Here is a 21,021-nt window from a genome sequence, read left to right as displayed (position 1 = left end):
CCAGTGGTCAGTGTCTTGCATGGCTCTGCGCTTCTGGTGTGGAATGTCGTGTAAAAGAACTGACGTCAGCGCGCAGGGGTGGAGCCTACCGCAATACAGTATATACCGCAATGTCATCCCTGCAATCATGAGGCAACGACGAACGCGGAGACGACTGACTCCACCTACCGATGCGCAGGGATACTGCTACAAAAAAAAATCTCTGGATCCAGTCTCACGCCTGGGGACAATTCTGAGGTAGGGAATCTATAACTAATATATGTCTCTTACAGATACCGAAGGTAAGTAACTTATTCTTTAGGGCCTATGAACTTTGGTTATCAGCACCAATGCACATAACCATCTAGTAGCAATGCAGCAGAGCTCAGTAAGTGCGTCTTAGCAGTGACACGCTGTCACTGGTCGCCGAAAAACGGTAGGCACTAACCTGCACCTACCAATGATTTTTTTGTTCCTTTGTCAAGCAAGACTCCCATGTAGGTCTGCCCGCAATAGTTCCGATTCTATGTACTCACAAAATCTGGTACACACCCAATCCGTCTAGTTCGTGCACTTTGGTTTAAATGCCAGTGTTTAGCAGGCCAGCAACTGTCTGGATTGTAACCCATCAACAGAGTGAAAATTGGGATAGCCCTTGCTTGACCCTTCCTGGTGAACACTGGTCACCAGTGTAGCCCCACAAAAAGCAGGTAGGTTTAGAAAGATTTATTTCACAAAGGTTCAGTTAAGTTCTTACCGAAGAGGGATCACACTCCCACGTCTTCAGTGGAATCTTCCCTCTTTAAGAATGAGTCTACTAATATAAATGTGTCCAGTCTAGGCAGCCCTATTACGATACTGTATTCCTGGAAACCTGCAACTGTTTCCTGACCCACTTCTGTAAACGTTTGTGAGTTACATAAAGTTGGAAATCTGTAAGTACACAGATTAGTGGCTGCACTTGTATGACTTCCTTATTTATATAGCTTGTAATTTTTTCACAGGGATTCCCCATTATTATAATTTTTTTCTTAATATTGGCATGCATCAAATCAGTTTTGTCAAATGATTACATTATGCTTTAGGACAATGATGTTCAAATTTGCCCTTCGAAATTGCACAATAGTTAAGCAACTGTCACCATTTGTTTTCAAGTTGCAAATATTTTTCGGTTCGTTTTATTTTGAATGCAAATCTTGCTTTCATATAATAATGGCACATTTGGGGAGCGTTATAACCACTAGTGAACGCATTTTTATATTTCCTAAGAACAGTCATTACAAGATTAAAGGCTTTGAATTAATGAATCGTATATACAGGTTTTTTTTTCACAACAAATGTTATTGTTGACAGGCAGAAAAGAGCCCAGGAGGGTTCGGGGCAATACATTGAATACATAATATGGCATTGGTAAAGATGTCAACTTTTTACAATAGATTTGTCTAGAACATGAGGATACATAGGACTGAATCAATTGAAAGTAAGCATTATAATATTAGAAAATGACTCCAATCGCAATAGTATATGTGCGATAGTTCCCAGTGTGCGTACCCAACGTTGAATCTTCATTACAGATCATCAGTACTTCGCGCCGGGGGGACAGGTTCAAGATATAGACCGTGATAATCTGCTCATTGCTTCCATATTTTCAGGTGTTTCTGAGGGCATCCGCGTACCTTGAGAATCAGGATTTCGAGCCCCATGGAGAAATCAAGGCCTCGCTTCCAGGCCCCAACTGAGGGTGGAAAAACTGCCTTCCACACCATGGCAATGTCGCGCTTAGCTCAGGTGAGCCCTAGGAATAACAAGTGCCTTTTGTATCTCTTACCTCCGTTCCCATCGGTAATGTGAAGCATAGTTGGACGCGGAGACCATGGAACGTCCCACCCCAAGACCTCAGAGAGGCAGGCCAGCACCCCACGCCAGAAACGCTACACGACGGTACAGTCCCATATCGTGTGGAGGAAGGTGCCCTCGGCCGACCCGCAGCGCAGGCATAAGGGAGATGCGATCATCCCAGCGTACAAAAGCCTGTAGCGGGTAAAGTAAACCCTATGGAGGTATTTGAATTGTATAAGTCGAAGACGCGCTGCAATGGCATTGCTGCGTGGGGATTCAAGAGCCTCCACCCAGTTGCCTTCGTTGAGAGGACCCAGATCGTCCTGCCAAGCCTCCCTGGTCTTGTGTAGTTTATTGTGACTATTAGTAACGAAGGTGCAGTATAGTGCTGTGATTTTGTGTGTGCCCCTCTCGCTCAAAATCACCTTGGCCTCGATGGGGTTAAAATCGGGGATGGTGTCCTGTCGCGTGAGGTAAGGAGAGACTGCGTGGCGAAATTGAAGATATTTGTAAAATTGGGAACAGGGCATTTGTAAGTCGGATTGTAGTTGTTGGAATGACTGGTCTGGTCCCGAAGGACATCACCAACCATTGAGATTCCAATAGCGTCCCAGCCCGCGAACCCCAAAAGTTCAAGCAGTAGCGGTAGGAGGCCATTATGCCAGAGGGGAGTCTCCTTACTAAGTCTGCCTCACCACCCGATCCTGCGCAGAGCCTCCTGCCAGATCACAATGACGGTCCGGGTTGCGGGCGGGAACGTCCTAAGCGTCGCGTTAGAGTGTAGAATCGTGTGTAGAGTTTTAAAGTCCATTAGCCAACGTTTGAGCGCACAGGCAGGATCGCGCCGGTCACCGTACCACCAGTCATTTAAGACAAGGAGGTGGGACGCTGCGTGGTAGGTCTGGATATCCGGGGTCGCGAGACCGCCACAGTACGTTGACTTGAAGCACGTTCGTAAGGTGACCCACACGAAGCCCCCCCCCTGTTCCCCAGAGGAATTGGCTGAGAGCTGAGTTCAATTGCAGAAACGTGTGCAGTATTGGGTAGGGATAGTTTTGGAGTTGGTAAAGTAGATATGGTAGTGAGACCATTTTAAAAATGGCCGATCTGCCGAATAGCATCAGGGGCAGATGCGACCAGGAACTCACTTGTTGTCTAATCTCCTGCACAGAGGCCATAGGTAAGACTTGTGAGCGTTCATATAGAGACCGGCGTTTTTGCCAAAAATTTCCATTATTCGAGCAGGCGGGGACCAGATCTATTCGGGCGTTTGAAGAATAGCACATCATCAGCGTATACCGCTGAATGGTCGGATACCTCGCGCGACCACTCAAAGCCATAGACCTGGGCATCGAATCGCACCCATGCTGCGAGTGGTTCCATGGCGAGTGCGAACAGATAGGGAGATAAAGGGCAACCCTGTCTAGTGCCTGAGAGGTTGGAGTTGATGATCCGCACCGAGGCAGTGATGTCTGTGTATAAGAGGCAAATGTACGTAAGAAGTCTAGGGCCAATATTTAAGCGGTCTAGGAGTGCAAACAGATAGGTCCAGCTAAGGGAACTAAAGGCCTTATCCATATCGGCCAGCAGGAGCGCGGCTGGCTCATTCAGCCGATCGACGAAGGCAATTGCGTTGTGTGCACGTTGAATATTGTGTTGAGTGGCACGATTGGGCATAAAGCCCGCCTGATTAGGATGGACTAGTGTGGTGATATGAGGGACAATGCGGTTAGCAATAAATTTGGCGAGGAGCTTAACCTCCACATTAAGTAGAGAGATCGGTTTATGTGAGGCATGCAACTCAGGGGGTCGGCCCGGCTTTGGAAAAACCACTATCTCGGCGTGACGCCAGTCAGCCGGGAGGCGGCTATCGTCCACCGCAGCCTGAAGAGCCGCCAAATAGTGTGTTGATATTTAGGATGAGTACTTCTTGAACTCACACGGAAATCCGTTTGGACCCAGTGATTTACCCGAGTGCATTTCCGCAACGGCACTCTGGACCTCCTCCGCGGTGATCGGGATATCCAGGTTGTCCCGCATGGCATCTGGCAGAGACTGCGGGGGCAGATCGGCCAAAAATCGGTCGATGGTGGCCGCAGGTAGTCTCCCGCGGTACGTATAGGTTTGCGTAGTAGTCAGCAAAGCTAGTACTGATGCTAGCAGGGTCAGTAAGGACCTGACATGCCGGGCAGGGTCACAGGTCGGAGCATCTGCTGGCACAGGCAGTGAAAAAGGGCACTGGATTTGTCCCCCCACTGATAGATGCGGCTACGCGTGCCCAGCCAGTACAGCTTGGCTTCGTCTAGTAGGTCACTGGCATAAAGTTGTTGGACGATGGGGAGTTGGCGACGAGCTGCCGTGCCGTCGGCCTCTCTGCTCCTGCGTTCTAAGTCTAAGATCTGCGCTTCTGTGCGGACCAGTTTGTCACCAGAATAAACGGAGACCAAGAAAAATGGCTGACCAGTGCTTCAGAAGACCATAACATTATGGGACTTACAGAGGACCAGGACAACAAGTCCCTTGAGCCGTCCCTAGAGCCCCCACATAAACAAGCATTAGCAAAGGCAATAGTATTTTGAGTTACCTGCAAGAGACTGGTGTGGGTTGAAAATGTTTTAGTGTAAGTTTCTGAGCAAACCAATCCCCCCGTATTTAATGAGACTTTTTAACACAAAATGTCCACTGCCTTAAACAAATTATGATAATACAAATAATGCAAAACTTTAAGACATTTTTCGAATTTTGCCTAATGACTGTCGGCTTTCTAAGATAACTTAAAATGTAACTGTTTACCAGGTTTCACATCTTGGAGTAAATATTTATAGATGATGTATTTAACGTGTGTTTAATCTATGTTTTTATTTTGTTTATTTAAATTAAAATATACATGTCTGTGATGCACATGCCATGGCTGGTTTGAGCTTTATAAAATGACGTGTTGACAGATTTGTAATGCAGTTTTTCCTAGTAGAAATCTACATGCCTATTGAATTTAGAATTACCGAAGTTCATAGTGGCTCATTTTGCACACAAGTTTAGCTGCACATTTCCCTCTTTTGTTGCAATGCATCGTAAGATTAATATTTCTGTGTATGTCCTTGTTTTGTCAGTTGCAACTAGAATGTTCATAAGTCCTTATGCTCACTTTGTTTCTTTCCTTTTTATTGTGTGTCCTACTTGGTAATCATTAATGTTCTTTATTACCTGTTGAGTCAAATTGACATCAGACTTTGATGCATTTTGCATTCTGTCCTTTCTTGGCTATCAATGGTATCCCACCTTCGAAATAAGTTATTTTTTATGTACAAGTTTGTCTAAAATTGTCATTTAATGTAATATAGCTAGTAAATAATTTCCAATTTCCTTACCACATTTCTTTTGAGATTCATTTATGTTTTATACCTGCTGAGTGTGTTTGCAAATTTCTTTTCCCTGATAAACGATCTTTGTACTCTTACAATTTGAAATTCTGCATTGTCATTTATTTTCTCTAGGTACTTTGTACTTTAACAAATGGTTTGCGCTAATCAATGGAATCTTGATGTTTTATGTTTCTCTTTTTCCCCCCCTCAGGTGGATTTTCATGATGTGAGAAGCAAAACTTTAGCTGAAAGGAAACAGGAGGAGGAGAAGCAAAAGCGACTGGAAAATATTTATAAGGAAAAAGTCAAAACTGCTGAAAAGGAAATACAAGGCAAGGGTTAAACATTGCTTGTGGGAAAAATAAACTATCGAATGCCATTATCTGTTGTCGTTTTGATGTAGCGCTCTATAAGTACGATCTATAGACACCTTTTGTTAATTGTGTGAAATATCTGCTGTGAAGGACAACCATCTGTAAAACTTTAAATCAAATAATATATATTTATATTAAGAAAACAATTGTTTTGTATAAATAGTGTATCTATGTCATACAACTGTTATAATAGTAAATATTAAGGAGTCGATGCAAAGCAAATTAATAAAACAAACATTACAGTAGTGTTTGGAATTTTGAGAAGTAACAATTAATATTTGGTGTTTCACTGTAACTCCTTTTGACTTTGGCACACACTTAAATTGTCTTCTTGGATTCTACCTGGTTGCATACATTCGCAATGAGAAATATTCACAAAGCACATAGAATAAAGTTTTAATGAAAGGGACAGGACGCATATTTCCTAAAGTAGCAAGTAGCATAAACTTATTCTAAACAACTTGATATTTAAACATCATGGTGAGGTACATTTATGACAACTGTTTACCATTTTGCAGAAAGAACAGAAGATATCCAAGCAAGTCTGACTGTGATGAAAAATGGTTTCAAGCTCTTAATGCCAGATCCACTTGAGTTTTCTGTGAACAATGTTGAAATGGAGACTGTGGATACTACAAAGGATGCCCCCATGCCTTTTACATCTGCTTGCACTCAACAGGGCCCAAAAAGCACTGATGATGAACAACCCTGTTGTAGCAAGGATCTGTCTTTTGTTCCATCCGATCACAGTGTTGGTGAAAGCAAGTCTTTGAATCAAAAAGAAGGGCACACAGCTAAAACAAAAGAGAACCATGATAACAATTCGGACTCTGAGTGTGAAGCAGCAGTTGAGGAATCCTTTATTAGAGATCATGGCCTTGGATCCCATACTTATAACCTCAGCGTTGATATTTGTACAGGTAATTTGCTCATTATACATCTCTGTATGTTTGCTGACGTTTTAGAACTTTCATGTATTTAATTAACTTATATTAAACACCGTTTCATATATTTGTTTCGTGTGTGTTTAAAACAAGTGCTTATATTCAAACCCCTTTATTATGGCATTGGTGGTTATTTCAGCTACACTTTGGTGGTGTGAATTGTAGTGTTTTTGAAGCCTTTTTTACATTGATAAGCGAATGGAAGGGGTTAGTATTCATGGACAGGTTGCTTCACAGTCCTGGCTTGTAGATGCATCTCACTCAACTCCCTAAATATTTGATATTTATTAAGTTAGAGTTGTAGCAGCTGGTAGTTTGTAGAGACTGGTGTGTGGTGGTTGTGATTTTGTTGCAAAGATAGAATGTGCATGTCAAGAATTTCAGTGTGAGGTAGAAGATTTAGAAGTTCGTTTTGTGTCAGATCCTGGTGAGTATATTTGTCTTGGTGCTGTATCTTTTTTTATGCTAATAATTTGCCATGCAGGTTAGTTTTGAGGTCTAGTTTTTACAAAGTCTGGAAAGGTGATCTTTTATTAAAAAAACGGTATTGATTACAATAGACATAACTGGTGTGTGTAGTTCTGGGGTAAACTTCAGAGGTTTTGTCTTGGATTTCTCCAGTAGAAGCTGGTGCTTATTTATGTTTACAGGGATTAATTAGGTGGACTTGTTAGAATTATTATCTAAGTGGACCTGCAGTTCTTTTTTTTTTAAAAATGGTTCCGGTTAACCACTGGTACCTGAAGAAGTGGACACAATGCATTGGCTTGCTGATTGTAATAGGTGCTTTGGGCTAAAAAGGGATTCTTAGTCCTGAAGCCATTGCCTATCCTATAGTTTTTAGCCTTCTAGAAATTACTGTTAGCTGGTGCTGGGGTCGCAGATCTTAAGTTAGGTTTGCATTTCAATACAAAGGTGGCTGAATTACTTTATTATGCCTTTTGTATACAAGCAATTGGTTCCAACACCCCCAGAGAAGCTATATTTTCCCAAAGTGGGAGAGTTATACTCACATGGACCTGTGTTTAAAAACAATTCTATGTTTGTGTGGTACTAGCACATTGTATGACTTTTCTAAAGTTCTGTTTGCAGCATGAATCCTTAAACATTAATAGGGTAACCAAGGGGAGAGAATGTATCATAATATTCCAAATATAGGTGTACATTTTCTGCCATGCGAATTGAACAGTTGAAATTGGTGTAGTGTCGGACTTTTACTTGCTTTAGTATGACTGCACGATTTATTTATTTTTTGTAAACAAATTTTATTAAATCACAATAGGACAGAGGAAACAGCCCACAGGGCGTTGTGGCTAGAGATAGTGTTCATCACAATATTCAACTCATTTGAACACAATAAATGCAGGATAATTCTTCAGTATCTATTGTCAGTCCACCTGTTGAGGAAATAAGGGACTGCACACCCGAACCCGGTGCCCATCCTCATCTCCGTATACTGCAGTGTGCGCCAGTAGTATGACTGCACTCTTAGAAAAGTGGTCATTCGTTTTCACACCGTCCTAGTACATTACACAAGAACTGTTGTTAACAATACATTGTATCACACAGTTGCTGAAAGTACCAAAATAGAAACACAGAACTATTTAAGCAACACTTATGAAATTAAAAGTATTTTTATACACATTTCATTTTCAAAATACATTCATCCTTACTACATTGTATTGGTCAAAGAGAGTTTTTCACAGATTAATTTTGGTGTGTTCATTTAATTCTTGAACATGGGAATGCATGTCACTGCATCTAGTGACTCAAAAACTCACTTGAAAGTTTGTCAGCTGTTTGGCACTTTCATGGAGACATTTTTTTCCAATGAACAATAGTGCTCCAATTAAATTGTGCACAATATGTGAAGGGCGGACGCAAGATGTGTTTTAGTGCGTTTGAAGTAATGTATTCATGTTACTTTTTTACTTTTTAGATTTGAGCATTCATGAAACAGAAGATAACAGTGCTGTTGTAAGCAATCTCACAGATAACTTCAAGCTCCTCAAGAATAAATTCTGGCCAACCGTCCAGTCTTGGATAAAGGTAGCAAATGGTGTTACATGATCCCATGCATTGTGAAATGTTACTTGTTTTTTAATTACGTAGTTTTGTTGTCACATATACATACTTGGCATGAGAATCACAGAAAACCTGTACTGTTTTAAGGGAAACCCTGCATTAGATTTTATTGATTTGAACCATCAAAGCATTTCCTACTTCTACTGACCGCATTTATTTATTCATTGGTGGATGGTTGGCTAATCCTGTGCCGTACAGAAGAATTGTGCACAACTTTCTATTCTTTAAAAAAGATTGATTCCTGAAGTCGCAAGACACTTGATGATACTTGTGTAATGTACATCATGGGTATCAGTCAAGCCTTATATTAAGTAATAAATGCTTCAAAGAAGGCAAGTATGCAAATTACATCTCCAAGTTAAAGCTACATACATTCCTTTTATTAGTTGCCTGGCTTTGTAAAACTGTTCCGGGAGGAGAAAAAGAATCTTAATCAAGAGAATAAGTTCTAGTGTAAAGATTAGACTTCTCCATTAAATAATTATAAATGACTTGCCTTCCTATATTTATGAAGGTAAGTTCTTGTTTATTAAAAATAAAATTGGTAAGATGAATTAAAACATGTATGTTTCAAGTAGCGGGTCAAACTGCTGTGATTGGCTGTAGGCTGTCAAGAAGTATCTCATGTTTGATGGTTTCAAAGGCTGTTAATTGTTTCAGCAAGACCAAGGTGGTGATACAAGAAGAGTCCTTCCCACATCAAAGGCAAAAGTCTTGCTGAAAGTCATGCCCTCACTCATCTGTCTAAAGGAGTTTTGCAGTTTAGCTCTAACCATGTACTCCAGTGTTTCAGGCTGCTGGATGCAGAATGATGGGAAAATATGTATTGGGACAAGTTATTAGAAAATGTATCCACCCGTCACATGCAGATGTACATCCTTATTAAGAATACTATAGGGTGCTTCCTCCTAATGGCCTCATTGCACTTGTTTGGACCTTAACGTGGAGAAGGTCTTGCATGCCCTAAGCGAGCAGTACGGATTTAAGGTCCTGTGGAAATTCGACTGGATAAAATTGCTCTACAACGACACAACAGCAAGGCTAGGAGTAGGCAAACTGATCTTGATGCCATTCTCAGTGAGCAGGAAAACTCGACAGGGACATCCATTGTCCCCCGTACCCTTGTATTTGCTCTAGCTATGGATCCAATGGAGATTAGGCTACACTTGGAGTGACGCGCTTTTTCAACTCACCACTGTCGCTCTTTGGACACAGGTTCGCCGTGAGGGGAACGGCATCTTCAGCGGGGACACGACTATTCTTCACCCGAACTGGGACATCGCCGGGAGGCTGCACAACTACAAATCCCAGCACCTTCAGCTCCGGGCGCCTGCCGCTGATGTCATCAGGCAGCGCCCGGGCTGTTTAAATAATCCCCAGGCTCCACGCAGCGCGGGACGCGCTTTTTCAACTCACCACTGTCGCTCTTTGGACACAGGTTCGCCGTGAGGGGAACGGCATCTTCAGCGGGGACACGACTATTCTTCACCCGAACTGGGACATCGCCGGGAGGCTGCACAACTACAAATCCCAGCACCTTCAGCTCCGGGCGCCTGCCGCTGATGTCATCAGGCAGCGCCCGGGCTGTTTAAATAATCCCCAGGCTCCACGCAGCGCGGGACGCGCGCGGGCAGCGCCCGGGCGAAGCCCGGGCCAAGGGCGGGCCCGTCCTTGCCCGTCAAGGACCGCTCGAGGCCGGGCTGGGCATACCCTCTGTCATCTCTACCAATCTGTAAGTGTTGAAAGTGTTGGCTTTTCCTGCCATCTTTTCCATCTGTATATTGTCTTTCTGCTTTGCATCATTGGACCTACCCTGACTGGCTATATTAGTAGCACCTGATTAACAGGATTCACTTTGTCACTCTCTGTGGATTGTCTTCGATTGGAGATAGGCCCATTGTGGGCCAGTGACTTTGATTGGGAGTTACCTGGACTCATATTGTGTGTGACATTTTTTTTTTGCTTGGGGTCGTCTACTCCCTTCCCCTTCTTTTGTAGTGGTCGCTTGCTTGCTTATTTAAGACACTATGGCTGAGAATCAAGAGTTCTCGTCATCTTTAAAGTCTGGTGGTTTGGCTAAGGGCACATTGAACCGATATTTCAGTAAGGTCACTATGGACTTAGAGAGAGAGGACATACTAGCTGAGCGAAGGGCTGAGCGCCGCCAGTCAATTGAATGCCTGAAGAAAAGGCCCCCTACTGACCTTTTACAACAAGATACCCAGTCGGTTGTAAACCCGTCTAATGATGATTTGACCTCATTAGATGGTGTCCCTGCACTTCTTCGGGAGTTATCTCCCCCATCTTCCCCAGCTAATTCCTTGGATTCCACACATGTAATAACTATCTCTTGTTCGCGTGACTCTTTGTCGGGAACAGAAGTGCTACCAATCTCTTCCCTGCCAAGTAAAGAGCCTACTAAAAGGAAGACTAGACCTTAGGTGCAGTCTAAAGTTCCCGGCCCACCACCCAAAAAAAGGAGAAAGAAGGGCGGAGATGCATGTAGACCTAAAACTAGTCACACTGATTTTGGGAGAAGTGATACGTCTATCACCAAACCTGTTGTTACTATCCCTAAAGCTCCCTCGTTGCCTGAACAAACCAAAAAGGTTGCCTCGAATACTGTTCTAAACCTGGTGGAGGTAGGCACCCCCCAACATTGTCCTCCTAAGGAAATACAACTTAATGACCCCCTTGAAAGTATTGAGCACCTTATAAGGTCCTTCATTTTACCTTTTATTGAGAGGTTAAAGAGGGTTGAGGAAAGACTGGGGAATATAGAATCGGCCATCAACTATAAAATGGGACAGACTAGAGATATAGTAATGTTGGACCATTCTCCTGTTGTAACCAAACTACTTCCATGTCCTGTCGCAGGAGAAGGTCCAGCCGGAGCTAGTGTAACGATTACTAGCGCTAAAGAGCTGTCCCAATTAACCCCTAAATCTGTAAGATATTTGGACGTACAAGCCCAAAATGAAACTCAGAGGGTTGGGGATAAACGAGATGGAAAAAATGCGGGCTTTAATGAGCGCGTGAGTCCCAGTGTTGCTAGGGGAAAAAATTTCAGGGAGCCCCAGGTTGAATTACCTCCTGAAGCAGTCCCCTATGTGGTGGTGTTGGCGAGAGTTCCTAAACTGCCTGATGGTAAGAGGGAGGGATTTGCTCAGCTTAAAAATAAGACTGTACATTGGCTGAGTCAAAATCGCCCACTCCCCCATATCATCAATGGCGAAATTCTTCACGTTCGCCGACTGGATTGGTTGGGAAGTAGGAAGAAGGATATTAAGGGGGATTTAATTCTTATTAACTTTAGGGACCCTGCGGCTGTAAGGTATATCCTTAATTGGCCTGCAGAGACATTTGGTACTTCTATTACTCCCTTGGAGTTAACCTTTTTTTACCCCAGAAACCAAGGGAGCAGAACAAGATACCTTGGGCTTCCTTCCGTTTCTTTGACTAATTCTTGTCTATTTCATAAAAAAGAGTATAAAAGGTCTGAAATTAATGCCAAACCAATGTTCCTTGATAGCATTCCAGGGTGGGACACTGTACTACCATGGGGCTACGGGAATCGTATTGGGAGGCAGGATCATCTGATCCCTCTTACACCACTGGATGTCTCGAATCGATATGAGGTCCTCTCGAATCTTGATGATTGCGATTGACAGATGAGACATACGACCAAACTTCCACTTGTTGCTACCCAGTCTGATTTATTTGTACATCTCGGGCTGCTTCAAAATGGTAATCCCGGACAAATTGAGCGACAAAGTCTGTTGAAGAGGATCTTGACTCCAGAATTACCTGTCCCTCCCGCTACCCCATGTCCCCCTCTAGAATGCGTAACCAAACAGAGGGTGGATGCTGGTCCCTTAACTTTGAGTTATTCTACTAACTTATTGGAACCTCAAATAACTAAGCAAACCCCCAACGTCGAAGGGATTAAAATAATCTCATGGAATGTGGCAGGCCTTAAAAATAAACTCCCCAACCCTGAGTGGGTTACGTTCATCTCCTCCTTTGACATCTGCATGCTGCAAGAAACCTGGATGCTTAAAGAGAGTGCGGCCCCGGGTTTTGCAACATTTGACATTCTAGCATGTAAGAGTGGTAGGGGAAGGCCATCGGGGGGGCTGTCTATATGGGTTGGCTCCCATTTGGGGATTAAGGCAAAGGATATTCCAACTGATTCTCGGGATGTACAACTTGTATTATTGGATGTAGTGAACGGCCCAAGCATTGCCCTGATAAATGTCTACTCAAGGCCTATTAAGAGGGGCCTTGAGTCAAAGGCTATTACTGTAGTGTCTAAACTCTTACAGTTACTTGACTCCTCTACTGTGTTAATCCTGGGCGGGGATCTTAACTGCCACTTTGAGCCTCTTCTAGGCTCAAATACGGGAGAACGTGATGAAGTAGATGCATTATGGAATATTCCTGACCCACTGGCCCCTCTGGTCAAGGTATGGACCCCCCTTGTTTTGCAATTGCAGTCACTCTCCCTAGCTACATCACTGCGAGCATGCAATGGTAGGGTGATGCCAGATAGACCTGGTAATGTAACGTTTAATAGAGCAAATCATACCTCAACAATTGACTACATTTTCATTGAAGCAAGACATTGGGACAGGCTCCATGAATTTGTGGTCATTGAGAGGTCTGATAGTGATCACAATGCTCTAGCCCTGACACTTAAACCAGGAAGTTTTGGACTTAAAAATCCTGCTCCGGGTGACCATCTTGTGATTGACCCATTGACAATCACAAATTGTAGAAGGAGAGTAAAGTGGCCAGAACTTCAAATGTCCATTAGTAAGCTGGCGGAGCTGTATGGAATAATAATACCATTCATAGAAGAGATGGGGAGAGTCGGGCCTCTTGGTAGCCCTACAGATATCCATGGCAATCTGGTTATTGCATTAAAGGACACCCTATACCCAGTCAAAAGGGTTAAACAGTCCCGGGCCTTAACAGACAGGTGGTTTAATAAAACCTGCCGCACAGCCAAAAAGGACTTGCTGATTGCAATAAAAATTAAGGACAGGGAGCAAATTAGAGCAAATCGTTCTTTGTATAAAAAGGCAATCAGCAAAGCGAAGAAGGAAGGGGAGGCTGTACTGTGGGAAGAGTTGGGACGTGCGCTTGGCTGCAAGGACATAAAATCCTTTTGGACCATTGTTGCAACTGGAGTTGGTGGGCACTCCCACACCCCTGCCCCTAACATAGCTGCTTCAATTTGGGAACGTCATTTTAGTGATCTCTATGGCGCAAGCAACCTTGATAGTCTGTCTATTGATACTCCAGATCTTTTACCAGCCCCAGGGTGCTATGCCTCATCTGAACTTTTCACTTTGGCTGAGGTGGAAATAGCAATTGGAAAAATGCTCCCAAATAAGGCTCCAGGCTTGGACAAATTGCCAGGGGACTTATTTAGGGCTCAACCAAAGATATGGGCACCGTACTTGGTTGTCCTGTTTAATCGTATCCTACAGGGGGGCGAAGTACCTTACACCTGGCTTGGGGCCGAAATAGTACCAGTTTTTAAAAAGGGCTGTCCATTAACCCCCTCCAATTATAGGCCGATTAGCCTTATCGACACCTCACAAAAATTAATGGGGAGGGTTCTTTTGGACAGGGTCATGGGATGGATTGAGGAGAATGGGATTCTTTCCACATTTCAGGGAGGCTTTAGGGCTGGTACCTCTACCCTAGATCAGATTTTTCGCCTGCAGGTCTTGTATTGGAAAACAGCTCTGGTTGAGGGTGGCAGCCTCTACCTAGTGTTTGTGGACCTGCGGGCGGCATTCGATCTAGTCCCACGAACTAAACTGTGGCAAGTATTGGCAGAACTGGGCCTTCCACCTTACTTATTGGCCGTCCTAATTAGGCTCCATAACAACAATTTTGCCCAAGTAAGGTGTGGCAAGTATGGTGAGTTTACTGAACGCTTCCCTGTTCAAAAAGGCGTTCGCCAAGGGTGTGTCCTGGCCCCGACATTATTCAGCCTTTATATAAATGGTCTTGTCGACCACCTAAACCGTGTGGTAGACAATGACGCTCCTAAATTGGTGTCAGGTCGTGTGCCCGCATTGATGTTTGCAGACGATACTCTGTTATTGTCAAAAACGTCATCGGGCATACAAAACATACTGAATGGTTTTGCGAGGTTTTGTGAGCTAAGAGGACTTGAAATAAATCTGGGGAAAACAAAATATATGATTTTTAACCCCCCTAAGTGGGTGCGTCCTAACCCAGTTTTATTTGATATTCCCCTTGAAAGGGTTAAAACTTTTGTTTATCTGGGCGTTACATTAACGGAGAACTTTAGCTGGAATTCCCAAATTGCTAAGTCTACGCTCAAACTTGCCCAATTGACAGGGGGTTTAAATAAAGTTTTTAAAAAATCAACTTTTAAACCTGTCTCCCCTGCCCTTGAAATTTATTGTCGACAGGCAAGAGTGGCAGTAATTTATGGGGCTGAACTTTGGGGGCATAAGCAGACAGTGTCTCTCCTCAAGGTTGAGCAGTCTTTCCTAAGATCCCTTTTGGGGCTTCCTTCTAGCACTCCGCTGATCCCCCTTAGGCTTGATCTTGGACTAGTCCCAATAGAGGAGATCACCAGTGCGAGACCAATTTTGTATTGGAAGAGGCTGTGGTCAGTGCCTGAATTGACCTCTTATAGGTCAGAATTCGCAAAGATTTGGCCTGCTCTTAAATATAAAGAGATCCCCTGGCTTACACATATTAATGAAGGTTGTATCCAATTAGGACTTCCAGATCTGTGGGCAAACCCGGAAGCAAGTTGCCCTGGGATAACAAGGAAAAAACTTCTTGCTCTGATATCCATGAAGAATTTTTCTTCCTTTTCGAGCTCTTCAGCCTTGGGTAGGTTGTCCCTAGAATTCCTCATGGTTAAGCAAGACTCCAAACTAGAGGAATTCATGGATCAAATAGAACCCCCATTGGCACGAAAATTGTATATCCAGCTAAGATTTGGTACTTTACCGGTTCGGTCCTTTTCGTCTAAGTGGCAGACTCAAAATCAGGAAAGCTGTCCTGCTTGCAATTATAAAACAGAGTCTGTTGCACATGTACTGCTCTTCTGTCCAGCCTATCACGCAATCAGGAAATGTTGGTTGACTCCTATTTGTAGGAATTTGGGATTTCGCCACTTTAAGCAGGCTTGCAGGTCACTAATCTATGACACTCATCCCAACATTGTCTTTGCTGTATCCCGCTATTTGCACAGTATGTGGCGTAGGAGACAAACCTTCTTAACTTAACTATCTTTGTATGATAACCTCAAGTTTAATTCTTTTTAACTTTTTTAACTTTATATGTATATTTATTGTTTTATCATGTCTTTGTAATTGTTGATGTATGCATGTGCACTTTTATGGTCGGTCGACCGAAATAAAGTTATCACAGACAGGCAAGGCTAGGAGTAGGCAAACTGATCTTGATGCCATTCTCAGTGAGCAGGAAAACTCGACAGGGACATCCATTGTCCCCCGTACCCTTGTATTTGCTCTAGCTATGGATCCAATGGAGATTAGGCTACACTTGGAGTGGCGCAAATGGTGCGTTCCACAGATGAATAGCATCCATGAAGTGCCATTGTACGCTGACAGCATATTGTTGTATATTAAGATGTCGGAGCCAGCACCACTTGGATCGCTCTGACCCACAAACATTCAGGATTAGTGGTTAACTGTTCTGAATCTTGCTTATTTTCAATGCACTCAGTGCCATTGGTAGAGATAGGTGACAGTGCAATCAAATGTGAACAAACTATCTTTCGTTTCTTGGGGGTAAAGGTCTTCCATTCCAAACAGAGCTGCTTGATGGCAATCTGACAAAAGCAGTGATTGTTTTAATGCCCCAGATAGCATTCTGGAAAACTCTAACGATGTTGGTAATGGGGAGGACTGTGCTAGAGAAGGGGGTCATGGTCACCTGCTTCCTTCATTATTTAGCAAAGCTACACCTGTTGCTCCCACAGAAGGTTTTTCAGGACTTGGATATGATGTTGGAAGATTTCATCTGGAAATCTGGCAGGTGCCAAGTGGAGTCTACTAAACTGAAGCTTGCAGTCGAGCAAGGGGGTTTGGTGGTTCTTGATTTCAAGCACTATTACATGGCCTACTAGCTTCAATGGGCCTTCTGGTAGCTCTCAGGTCATTCTACAGCAGGAATTGGGATCCTACAATCTCGACTGCTGGACTGTCAGCTGTGTTTTTCTCCTCATTTTAATTTGTAAGGAATTACCCCACATGGTACTGGTGGCTTATGGATGTTACAGGTGATGACAGTGATGTACTGGAAATGTTACCACTTATGCACACTCCATTCTTCTGCTGGGTAGTTGCAAACACAGAGAATGTGTCACAGTGAGGGAACTAAGCAGCTGGGAACATGCAGGAATTTCCACTCTTTCAGGAAGGCTTATGGTCAGAGTGGACCTGCTGATTGAAAAGTTCGAAATCCATAGAGAGCAGTTTCTAACTTCTAGTGGTCTGGCTAAGGCGCTTAAGAGAACCTAGAATATCAAGGACCACCAGCTACAAACTCATGTTCTTGTCCAAGCCCTACACTACGCTTCATGGGTAATGGTCTAAGGTTAACCAGCTGACTATCTCAGACAGTCCATTTGCATGCAGGTATATTACTGTTGAACCGCAAAAATGGGCAGGTGAGGTAAGCAACGTTTTTATGATAAGGAGTGGGGAAAGTGTACTAGATTAGCCACATAAAGTCTGCTGTAACCCCGATTCAAATACATCCAATGTAGTCTGATACACCAAGTCTATTTAATCCCAAGTAAACTCAGTAGAATATCCCATAGGGCTAGCTCAGACTGTGCCCAATGCCACAAGCTTGGTTCAGACACATGATGCAGGGTTGCCTTATAGTAACTAACAAACTGATGGCCATAACCAGTTTTAACATTGGGCGCTGTGCCCTCTGTCTTCTCAGATGTGCAAAAATGTATAGAGCAGAAGGTATATTTCTGGATTTATGCTTGCTCCTGGTTAGGACGTCTGTCACGATGAAAAGGACAGTGATTCTCCTGTGCTAGCAATTAGGCTAATAGTGGTCCTGTGATTTGATGAAAGTATTGTTCTCAATAGGAATGAGTGTAAAGGGCTGGAAAAACACCCCATAGCTCAACTGTGGGACGATATGATTCAGACTGTGAGGAACCTAGTTATGTTATATGATATGTTTCGACATTCAAGATAGGTTGCATTATTCTGTTCTAGGATACACATACTGATGGTCTGAACCATGGTATCCAGTGTCAGGAGGTCATACTTCCCTGATGTGATTTGCCTCTTGTACACTTTGCACAGATTGGCCTGCCACAAAGTGATGCTATATCTGAAATGCAATATCTCACCCAAACTATTCTTTAAAGCGTTTTGTAGTTTAACATCTTACTGAAAATATTCTGGCACTGTGTGCTAGCTTCCTGATGGGAAATGTCATTATAACTTTTCTGTTCGAGGCATATGAGCTGCAGATTACACACTTTTGCATAGATCGCCATCTGGTGTTGGGCCCGGATGTTTGCAGTTTGTTTTTCCTCTTGGAAAGTCTTTGGAAGTCACAAGGTCGGTGACTCCTCCCTTGGTTCGTATTGCGCATGGGCTTTGGCTCCATCCTCAGATTGTTTTTTTCCGCCATCGGGCTCGGATGCAATACTTCGTGCTCCGGTTCCGAACATTCCAGTTCGACGATCGAAGCGGAATCCGCGGTATTGTTCAGATCCTGATCTCCTCAATCACCTTCTTCTTCGACACACCTTCGATTCCAGTCATCGACGGCGGCCTTCGGGCCTATCCAGGCTCCGGTCCCGGCTGATGGAAAGAACTCCATTCAAGAAGTGCCCTCTGTGGGTCCAAATTCCCCCACACCAATCTTCATGAGGTGTGCAACCTCTGCCTCTCCCCTGAACACGAGGCTTGAGACTGTCCCACCTGCAAGTCTTTTAGATCCAAAATGACTATTTGAGATCGAAGGGCCAGCCGTAAAATGGCGCACTCCTCGACTTCCGTTCCAGTTGACATCTTCGGGGATGACGTCGAAGCTCCGGGACAGCAGCACACCGAAGATGACCTAGTCCGTGCTTCCGTAGCCGACGACTCAGATGTGGAGGACATCACCCCAGCGCAGAGGGTCATGAGTAAAATACCCCCTCCCACACCCGCGCCGACACCCAAAAAGGCTTCGTTCACGCCTTCGCCTCCGGGCCTAGGCAAGACCAAAGACACTGCTTCGAACACCCCACCTTCGGGCCCGGTGAAGTAGCCTAATAAGCCTTCCGGCGGCTCGGGCTCGAGCCAGCCTGCCAGCAGTGCCAATAAACACACTTCGGCACCGAAGAAAAGATCGGGCTCTACCTTGACACCGAGCTCCGCACCAAAGCCCTCGGTGTCGAAACCCAGCCTCTCGGTGCCGACCAAACATCATAAGACCCTCGGCACCGACACTCCCGCGCCGAAGCCTGTCTCGGCACCGACCAAAAAATTGGAGGTTCCGAAAAAGCACGGCACAGACAAGCCTAAAAAGCCATTGGCCCCGAAAACTTCGGCGCCGACCGAACAGCCACGGCACAGACAAGCCTAAAAAGCCATCGGCCCCGAAAACTTCGGCGCCGACCGAACAGCCAGTGTCGCAAGAACTATTTACACCGGATCCTTTGCAAAAGACACTTACCAAGGATCCAAAAACTGGACATTTGGCACTGTCTTCTAAAAAGAGACATTTGGACAAACCAACTCCACCTCCACCAACAAAGAGGAAGGACTGTGTTTCAGAGTGCCTTCCCCACCTCCACCCTCTCCACCTCCGCCTTCTCCACCCCTGCCTCATCGCTCTCTGACCCCCTTCTCCAGACCATGATGATCAGGGGGACCCATACTACGACCCAGCAGATGTGCCACAAGATCCCACCCCTACAGGATCCCCAGACCCATGGGATGGTTATAATAATCCAGACATTCCAGATGTCCCACAAGATGACCTTTATCCATCCAGGCCATCTCCACCAGAAGACTCATTAGGTTTTCACCACCTACTTCAGAGGGCGGCACATTACCACGGGGTAGAGCTACACACTGACCCAGTAGAGGAAGATTTCCTCCTAGACACCTTTGATACTGCACATAGGTCTACTTCTATATTACCTATGCTCAAAGGGGTTATAAAACATGCACCAGAGGTTTGTAAAGACCCAGTCAGGGCTAGAGTCCTCAACCCACGCATAGAGAAGAAATATAAAGCTGCCCCCACAGATCCTGCCTACATCAAGGGGCCAGCGCCACTGGATTCCCTAGTGGTATCCACTGCAAGGAAGAGATCAAATTCCCAGGCGTCAGGCGAAGCACCACCGCCTGACAAAGAGTCAAAGCTCCTGGACGCGTCAGGAAAACGCACTGCGTCCAAGGCAGCCAATATATGGCGTATCGCCAACACTCAAGCGCTATTGGCCAGATACGACAGAGCGCATTATGATGAACTAGAAACCATCATGCACCATCTCCCAGAAAAATACAAAAATAGGGCCAATGAATTAATTCAAGAGGGTAAGACCATAACTAACACCTCTATACGCTGTGCCTTAGACGCAGCAGACACAGCCTCCAGGGCCATTAACACTAGTGTCCTCCTCCGTCGCCACGCTTGGCTGAGAGTTTCAGGCTTTAAACCTGAGGTACAAGCCTCCATATTAAACCATCCATTTGATCAAGAACATTTATTCGGTCCAAAGGTAGATGAGGCCCTCGAGAAGATGAAGAAAGACACAGATTCGGCGAAATCTATGGGAGCCCTACAGTCACTACCTCCTAGGCGCTCCTTTCGCCGCTCTTCCTTTCGGGGCACGGGCAGAGGCTACTCCTCAGATAGCGCATCCACGTCCTACAAATCCCCTCCTCAATCCACCTTCACAAGGGGTTATCAAAGAGGCGGCTATAGAGGCAATAACAATAAAGGCAGAGGCAAAACAAATACCGCCCGCTCTGCCACACTGCCTACCCAATGACTTTCCCCTGCTCCCTCCAGACCATCCCACTCCGGTCGGGGTCAGACTACAAAATTTCCTTCACGTCTGGGAGTCAATCACATCAGACAGATGGGTGACCCAAATTATTCGTTCAGGGTACTGCCTAGAACTCACATCTACCCCCCCCAACATTCCACCCAGGCAACGCCCAATGTCACAAGAACATTCCACGTTACTAAAACAGGAGGTAATCTCCCTCCTACAAAAAGACGCAATAGAACAGGTTCCCCCTGATCAGCAAAATGTAGGGGTCTACTCCCTATATTTTCTGATACCAAAAAGAGGCGAGACTCTACGACCTATCTTAGATCTCCGGCCTCTAAACACATGCATACATTCAGACCATTTTCACATGGTAACACTTCAGC

The 21,021-nt window shown here is 44.5% G+C and overlaps 1 protein-coding gene across 2 annotated transcripts in view; it reads left to right on the top strand.

The window, feature by feature from the left end:
* Window positions 1–21,021, top strand: part of UVSSA (UV stimulated scaffold protein A) — a 287,019-nt gene that overhangs the window by 42,727 nt on the left and 223,271 nt on the right. For both annotated transcript variants that reach the window (XM_085642589.1, XM_085642590.1), the window contains exons 4-6: window positions 5,392–5,512; window positions 6,073–6,474; window positions 8,438–8,547. In XM_085642589.1, coding sequence (XP_085498715.1) covers window positions 5,392–5,512; window positions 6,073–6,474; window positions 8,438–8,547 — 633 coding nt within the window. The remainder of the gene's footprint in view (window positions 1–5,391; window positions 5,513–6,072; window positions 6,475–8,437; window positions 8,548–21,021) is intronic.

This window comes from Triturus cristatus, chromosome 2_2 (genome assembly GCF_964204655.1).
Source record: "Triturus cristatus chromosome 2_2, aTriCri1.1, whole genome shotgun sequence".
Classification (NCBI taxonomy): domain Eukaryota; kingdom Metazoa; phylum Chordata; class Amphibia; order Caudata; family Salamandridae; genus Triturus; species Triturus cristatus.
Note: the sequence above shows the minus strand (reverse complement) of the source record. Positions and strands in the feature narration are given on the sequence as shown.